Below are 8,754 nucleotides of genomic sequence, written 5' to 3' on the forward strand. Positions count from 1 at the left end.
CATGTACTAAAGATAAACCAATATCAAATGTCAAAATTATAAAAATGGAAAATACGGGTTTATACATCATCTAAAAAATCTACTAAAAATCTACTTATTGTTAATTTCTACTTTTTGTTAATTATTAGGAAGATGTTTACAAATGGTAACCACATGCATACAAAGTACAAACTCTTGTAATCTCGAAGCAATGATCTACACACAAAGTGATCTAATTATAAATCACATTGGAAAATAAATTTCAAACTATTAAATCTCATAGATTTTGATTTAGAGGTACTTTTCCCGGTCAGGAATGTTCTTCTTATGCAAGAGAAATATGAAAGAAATGTCATCAAAGTGAAAGAAACATTGAAACTCATATATTTTTCATTTCTTTAGCCATGGTCTTCACCGGGAGGTGAAAAGTCGAATCGAAAAACGGAATATATGAGCATACCCACTTTTAATAGCAAAAGACCTATTTGTTTCCTGCCTCAAACACCAAATTCAAATATTTTATAACCAAGATCAAACCTGTAATGAAGATTGGAATTATAATTTTAAGCTGATACGATTTTATGCGTTTTTGAAGGTCTGAATTCGATGACAGATGAAGATGAGATTGGCGGCTGTGAATCGTGGATTGGTGGAGAATAGTCGAGAAAGGCGGTGTGCAAATGATCTATTTATTTTTGCTTTTGAGGTATATATGAAATAGAGGAAGTCCTTAGTCAATCGGATTCAAATTGGGATATGATTTGTATACTGATTTATTGCAATTTTTGATGATATATTAAAAGATTGTTGTTGATTTTGTTGAACACATTCAATCAAAATGGAGATAATATTGGGATCACAGAGGTTAACTATAGTTTCTACGAGTGAATATATTATATAGGATTTATTTATTTAATTTAATTAATATAAGATGAAGGATAAAATAGTAATTTAACTTTGATAGGAAAATGAATGTAGGAGATGTCATGTGGCAAAAATGATTCATTTATTAGAATAGAGATTGAAATATCATATAAGAAATATTGTATTATTTTGGAGAAAAAAAATATAGAATTAGTTGTGAATTTGAGATTGACAGAATAAATTTTGATGACATATTAAGAAAGTAAGAGAAATATAGCATATATATATATATATATATATATATATATATATATATATATATATATATATATATATATATATATTCTTCGGTTTTCTAGAATTATTTTGTTATTATTAATAAAATAAATACATTAACTACATTAATTAATCATTTAATACAAAAACACCTCAAATTGACATGTGGAATTAATTTTATTCACCAAAGGGCTTCTAACCCAACGGTATCCGGTGTTACCCTCCCTTCTTGAAATTGAGAGTTCAAGTCTTACTTGGACATAAGTGGAATAATTTAGGAGTAATTTATTATATTTTGTATTTGCAGTTCCAAAAAAAATTAGTTTTATTCAAAAAAAACCACAAAATTACATGCGACAAATAAATGAAAAACATGACATATATGACAAAATTATTTTCATTTATTAGATTCGATCAAATTGTTCTATGTGTCTAACTTTGTTCCACCAGTTTTGGAAGGGACAAAAATTAATTGTATTAGTCCCATTTGATTTTGTTAGTTGCTACCTAAAGAATAATTTTTGCGAATATTATAATAAATTAATTATTCAAAATTTTAAATTACATTAGCTTCCTGACTCTTTGAGTTTACAAAAAAATTTAGAGAGATAAATCAACTATCTAGCATTCAAAATCGAAATGGTAAGTTCATTGGTCGAATCTTTTCCATATGTACTCGTGGAATAACTAGTATCCATTGAATCCTTTTCATAAAAGAAACCTGGCAACTTAGGTTGAGGCAATTCACCCTCAGTACTCCCCAACATTAGAACCACAGTCGCCATTGTTGGTCTATCTTCAGGTCTCTGTTGCACACACAACAACCCCACATGGATCGATCTCATCACTTCTGATAAATTCATCGATTCAATATTAATACATTCTTCAACCAGTTCCAAAGATTTCCCTTCTTTATGTAATCCCCATGCCTGAAAAAAAAAAAAAAAAAAAACTACCCATAAACGCATTGAAGAAGATGAACAGTGGTTAATTCAATTGAAACTTGAAACAAAAACTAACATGTCCGATTAGATTGTGGGTGTATTCTTTATGAAAGAATCCTCTGTTTTTCTTCCCACTCACAATCTCCAACATTACAACACCGAAGCTAAATACATCTGATTTGATTGAAAAGATTCCATCTCCTGCATATTCTGGTGCCATGTATCCACTGCATTGAATTTATTGGTTAGATTTAAGAAATTTTATTAAATTCGAGTATAATATATATATATGATTGATGATTGATGATTCTCACTATGTTCCAACGACTCTGTTTGTGTTTGCTTGTATTTCATTTCCTCCAAAGCTTCTTGCCATTCCAAAATCTGATATTTTTGGGATCATTTCATGATCGAGTAAAATGTTGCTGACTTTGAGATCTCTATGGATGATTCTTAATCTTGAATCTTGATGAAGATAAACAAGTCCCCTTGCAATTCCTTTGATGATCTCAAAACGAGTAGCCCAATCTAGTTTTTTGCTTTTAGTTCCATCTATAGAATCCCACTTTCAATTTTTTGAATACAACATTGTATAATTTTATAATTAAAAGGAATGAACATAAGATGCTATAGTCAAAAAAATAATTGAAAGCAAGTTGTTTCTAACATTTAACCCTTTCAAAAAAATATATTGTCATTTTTTTAATCTAATTAGAACATTATACTTTGAAAAATCTATCCAAAAATAGCATTGGTAGATTTTTTTTTGTGTACAATGATGTAATAGGAAAAAAAAAAACAAAAGTAGGATGCTATAATCATACCAAATATAAAGGAGTCGAGGCCCTTGTTTGACATGTATTCATAGACCAACATTTTATCTGGTCCCTTGATGCAACAACCTAAGAGCTTTACAAGATTTCTGTGTTGTAGTTTAGAAATACAAATAACTTCATTCTTGAATTCATCAAGCCCTTGAGTTGAAGTTCTTGAAAGCCGTTTTACTGCTACTTCTTGTCCACCTTCTAACACGCCCTGAAAATCACCTTTGAGGTAAATTCTTCTTTCTTTTCGACTTAATGAGTTAAGCACTTAATATAGGAATATCTATTTATATATGCATCGAATATTAGGTTATGCATTTTTTTACCTTATAAACAGGTCCATAACCACCCTCTCCAAGTTTATTGTTATCGGAAAAGTTGTCTGTGGCTTTATCTAATATAGAAAAGTCGATCAATGGTAACTCTAAATCATCTTGTGAGTTTTCGTTGTTGTCGGAATCATGTCTTTGGTCTTCTTCTAGTAGCTCTGTTAAAGAGCCAATGTCAGTTGATATTTTATAATTCGGAAAATTACGAGAAATAGTAACGTAAATACATATAGTATCATTTCTTATGATCTATTTTATAAGTTATATTTTTTTTTTCAAAATATAAAAACAAAACTAAATATCGTTTAGATTGAAAATACTGTCAACCACCATTTAAAATTAACAAAATATAAAATGTGTTTTGTTTTTAATTATACAAAATGTTCCAATTTATCTCATATGGTTGAGGGTAACTTTGTTATCATCGACAAATGGGGATACACCCAATCAAGTTAAAAAAAAAAATTATAATCAATACAAAAAATACATTGTCATTATAGGTAAAAGCTAAAGTATATTGTCTAGATTGTTATTAAACATAAAACATGTTACTATTTTTAGTAATTTGAAATTCAAATCAAATTGATAGATGTTAAAAAAACCAAAATAGTTACCTTGACTTGGCTTCTTCCTCCTCTTCAATCCATAAAATACACAAACAGAAAGTAGTATGATCAATAATAATATCGATATTACAAGGACAGAGATCTCTACCCTTCTCTTAACACTCGAGCTTTTACCATTTATTTCTGCAATAACAAATATTTCATGTTAAAACAATAATCAAAGTAATTAATGAAAACAAACTAAAATTAATTAATTTATTCACCTCCTAATTCCGATTTTGGCATTCTTATATAGATATCCTGTCCATTTACTGTATATACTCTGTTATCGATAAGATCCCCAAACCATAACAAGCATCCACTTCCACTTCCACTTATATTCTGAGTCGCATAAGCACTACAAGAACAGTTCTTCTTGCAAACCTTCTCACATTCATCAAGATTCATACTCTGGTTAAACCTCGACCACCGTGTGTCAGGCAATTTCACGTCGGAATACTTCTTAAACCCTTCCTCCGCCCCACACTCTAAACGGGTTTTCCGGCGACACCCTTGACTAAAATCCGCCACCCCCCATTGCTCCTGTGACACCGGCTCAAACCCTTCCAGACACCCACAAGCCGGCGAGTTGTCGATATTGCAGCTCCCGAATGGACCACAGAGATTGAAACGATCGCAGTTATCAGTCTGTGGAGTTAAATAAAGAAACCATTCTTGTGTTCTTTCGATCCATAGCAGCCGTTCGACGCTTCCGGTGGGTGTTACGATTAATTTAGTGATTACTGAAGTGTTGATAAGTTCATAGTGGTAATACATTTCTTTTTCATCGAGAACAAACCCAAATCTGTAGATCGGGTTTGGCTTTAGGTTAGGCTCTCCGCTGAACCTAACGCCGTTCCATGGACCTGCTCGGAAAACGATACCGGAGTTTTTCCAGAGGGTCAGCTGTGGGTATCCTTGGGTATAGATCGACACAGTAAAGTTGCCTTCGGAAGGATCTCCGTCGCTCTTCCATGACGTGAAGTTTCTTTCGACTCCGGTGACTAGATCCTTTCCGAATTTCATTCCGGGAAGAAACGTGTTCGTCGGAAAATCAAAACTTTGCCAAACAGGATTCCGATTCTCCAGGTCGTCAACGTCTCGGATGATGAAGTTACCGGTATCTAAAAGGTGAGCTACCGGATTTCTTACTGATGAATTTTTCGACGACCAAATGAGGTCGCCGGTGGCGGAACGGATCACCAGGGTTCCTTGTAGAGTGAGAGACAACTCGCCGGAGGTATTGGTGAGTGGTGTGTTCCGGTTAGCGACCCATATAACTGTTCCAGATGAAATTCTCTTGTACCATATTCCGACGTAGCGGTTTGTGGAGTTTGCTGGGCTGAAGAAACCGAGCTCGAAGGTTTCTTGAGCTGAAACGATGGTCTCGCCGCCTGGTTCGTCTCTGATGGTTTGGTTTGCAGAGATGGTGTCTATCGCCGTGGTACAAGTTACCAATGCAGAAAGTACAATGATGCAAAACCAGAAGTTGGTAACTCGTCTTTTTTCCACCATTGATGCCAGCGTCATCCACCAACTTCTCATCAAATTGAGTCCTAATCATTTCTCCATTTATATTTCATATATGATTCGATAAGTTATCTTTGAATTTTCATATTTTCTTTGGTCTTTCATGGCGATTGGAATGTTGACTGCAAGGAGTGTGTGATGATTAAATGTCTGAAAAGTCAAGCGGCATTTGTTTTGTTTTTGCCACTTGACTTCGTCAATTTATTTATAGGGGTAGATATGTAGTGATGTCTTTATCTTTAAATGTCATTTGTCTTATTTCTTTTAAAAATTGTTCTCAATCTTCACAAATTTAAAATTGTTGCCGTTTGTTTATATATATATATATATATATATATATATATATATATATATATATATATATATATATATATATATATATATATATATATATATATAAAGAAAACAAAAGATTTTATACATATCTCTGTTTTAGCAAACATATTTGCCATATACACTTTCTCCAATTTCTGGTTTTTTAGTAACATATCTATTTTGATTTAAATTTAAATAAATAAATAAATAAATCCTATTCCAATAGGATAGTATTTTCTAAATTATTGGAGACTATCTTATTTCTTATTAAAATTATTTTCAATCTTTATATTGTGAATCTAAGTATATTCACATTTAAATATGTCAATGTCAATCTGAACAGAATTACAATGTGAATAATAGTAAGTCAGATTCATATTGTGAATATTAAAATTGAAATATTTAAAAGTTCATATTCACACTGTAAATCTGAATTGATCGAGGTTTTTTTTAATCGATGTTGATGTTAATTAATAGAAAACAAAAAATTGAAAATTTTGGTATAATTAGTTTTTTCTTTTTTTATAAAAATAAACTTACATTGTGAAAAAAACAACAACGAGTCGTTTTTTTTTTTCAAAGAAATATTGTTTTTTATATATCAACATGAATCTTTATAGAAAAAAGATGGGAAATCGCAAACAATGGTATATTCTTTTTTTTTCAATAAAAAATTTGGCTTAAACGAATTTAAACGAAAAAGGTGGGTTTTTGGTAAAAAAAATGGGTTTTATGGTATAATCTGGTATATATGCGTCCAATTTACAAGTGTACATCAATTCCTTTGGTCGTTGATCGCTTTAAATTTTGACGTTCATGATTGGTTCTTTGGTTCCTTGTCAATAATATATGGAAAAGTGAATATACCCCTAAGGATATGTAAACTTAGGTATTCAAACTCACGATAATACATTGTTTTGTTTGATATACTCATTATAATGTTCTTAAACTTCAACCTCAAACTTGATTTACATTCAAGATTGTCAAAATTTCATTATTATCTTTCTTTTACATCACATCTTTTTGTCGAATACCTACTAGGTTATGTATATATTATAGTTGAAAATAAAAATTATGTAAGCTGAAGATAAATATGAAATTTATAAAAAATCTTGAAAATATATCAAGTTAGAAATTAAATTATAAGAACATTAGACAATTACAATATATATATATATATATATATATATATATATATATATATATATATATATATATATATATATATATAGGTTCAGGTTCATTTGAGACCATGTTAATTTTGTGAGACCATAATACCAAAATCTAAAAATAATTTTAAAATGGAAAATAAAAGGAAAAATTCAAAATTTCTTTTTTTTAATTATTATTTTTGGAACTTTAATTACCTAAAAAAAATAAAAGAAATAAAAAATAAAAAAATTACCGTTTTTTTAAATACGTGAAATATTTTAATAGAATATTACACTGTAAATATTCTAATGTGGTTTTTAGAATGCTAGAATATTCTACTAGATTTGTCAGATATGTAGAATATGTAAAAAAAAGTATTTTTTTATATTTTTTGGTATTTTTTATTTTTTTTGGAAAATATAAATTCCAAAAATAATATTTGAAAAAAAAAATCAAAAATTTTCAATTATTTTGAATTTTAAAAATGTTTTTTTTTATCTACCAAATGAATGACTAAGATTACATTTCACGGTATCACAAAATTTGACTGTTTCACATGAACCTATATATAAGACGAAGGAAAGAAAGTGGTCCGTGAGTTAGAGGTCTATATTGGTGCGTCGTGAAGACGCTAAGCTTGAGTTTCCTACTCCTCACGACATTTCAGTGCGTCGAAGAAACAAGACTTGCAAGGTTGCGTTTCAAGACTTGTATATGGGCTTTTCTTCGGAAGCAATAATGGACCAAATGTTATCTTTTGACTAAATGTTAAATAGGTTTTGTTTCATGGTTTTACGGCTAGGTAATATTTTGTTTTTCCATATTAGAATTCATAAGTTTGCTTTTTAACTATTTCTATCATCGTGTTCATGTATTTTTGTGGGTTTACATTGTAAATTAAGTTATACATATACAATAAAAAAGATATTAGACGTTAACTTTCTTTCATTCATGTACGTTTGTGGGTTTACATTATAAACTAAATACTAACATATACAATAAAAAAAGATATTAGATGTTAACTTTTTTTTTTTCAAAAAATAAAAAGAAAATTAAAAAATTAAAAGATAAAAAAATGAAGGACTTAATAAATTATAACTAAAAGATAAACTATTTTTTTTTCAAAAAGGCTTGTCAGGACAAACAAGAAAAACAACTAGTTCAACGGTGTAATTTTTTCTTAAATTTGTTATTTCTAGAACAAAACCGGTATAATTTTTTCTTAAATTTGTTATTTCTAGAACAAAACCAGTTAAACAAACACAAGACTACCAAATCAAACAAAAAAAGAAAATTTGTAAGTATTTTTTCCGAACACCATGTCATTCGGATGCATCCAATGAACCCAAATCAAAGTTGTAGAAACCGAATTAATTATATCCTTTGTGAAATATAAAGGCCTCTAATTATCAATCCAACATTAGTTCTAATGTCTGAGTAAATTACACAAATGGTCCCTATGGTTTAGGGTAATTTATATTTTTGATCCCTAACTTATTTTTTTTAACTCGGAATGTCTCTACTGTTTGTTTTTGTTACATGTTTGGTCTTTGTCTAACCTAAAAATACTATTTTTCCCTTGATTTTTTAATTTATTTAAATAAACACACCCCAACCTCACCCCTATCACCTTACTTTATCTACCCCACTATTTTTCTTTCTTTAAATAATAGTCTTTTTAGTTAAGACAAGGATCAAGCGCGTAACAAAAACAAACAGTAGGGACCAAACGTGTAACAAAAACAAATAGTAGAGACCTTCTGACTTAAAAAAAATAAGTTAGGGACCAAGCGTGCAAATTACCCCAAACCATAGGGACCATTCGTGTAATTTACTCTAAATTATTATATTAAATAGAACTAGAGAAGTGTCCCCCGCTTTGCGGGGGTCGGAAGCCTTCAATGTTGTTTTTTTGTTATAGTTAAATGGTATTGTG

The 8,754-nt window shown here is 29.9% G+C and overlaps 1 protein-coding gene across 2 annotated transcripts; it reads right to left on the minus strand.

Moving 5' to 3' along the window:
- Positions 1-1,637: 1,637 nt before the first annotated feature.
- Positions 1,638-5,530, minus strand: LOC111895470 (G-type lectin S-receptor-like serine/threonine-protein kinase At4g27290). 2 transcript variants are annotated; one of them, XM_042898607.2, is made up of 7 exons: positions 4,046-5,530; positions 3,831-3,965; positions 3,214-3,374; positions 2,888-3,098; positions 2,378-2,615; positions 2,140-2,290; positions 1,638-2,048 (listed from the first exon to the last, which is right to left on the minus strand). In XM_042898607.2, the coding sequence occupies exons 1-7, from the start codon at positions 5,364-5,366 to the stop codon at positions 1,737-1,739; spliced, it is 2,529 nt and encodes an 842-aa protein (XP_042754541.1). In that variant the 5' UTR covers positions 5,367-5,530; the 3' UTR covers positions 1,638-1,736. The 2 variants fall into 2 exon arrangements, with proteins under 2 accessions (XP_042754541.1, XP_052623919.1); XM_052767959.1 differs by lacking the exons at positions 3,214-3,374; positions 3,831-3,965; positions 4,046-5,530 and having other exon boundaries at positions 2,378-2,628; positions 2,888-3,073.
- Positions 5,531-8,754: the final 3,224 nt, after the last annotated feature.

This window comes from Lactuca sativa, chromosome 9 (assembly GCF_002870075.4).
Source record: "Lactuca sativa cultivar Salinas chromosome 9, Lsat_Salinas_v11, whole genome shotgun sequence".
Lineage (NCBI taxonomy): Eukaryota > Viridiplantae > Streptophyta > Magnoliopsida > Asterales > Asteraceae > Lactuca > Lactuca sativa.

Bases quoted from the DNA above. Each gene is read 5' to 3' on its own strand.
- LOC111895470 (XM_042898607.2), bottom strand. From the start codon at position 5,366: ATGAGAAGTTGGTGGATGACGCTGGCATCAATGGTGGAAAAAAGACGA. The intron at 3,099-3,213 runs GTAAAAAAATGC...GGTGATTTTCAG, and splicing joins GTTATGGACCTGTTTATAAG to GGCGTGTTAGAAGGTGGACA. The intron at 2,049-2,139 runs GTTAGTTTTTGT...TTTTTTTTTCAG, and splicing joins CCCACAATCTAATCGGACAT to GCATGGGGATTACATAAAGA.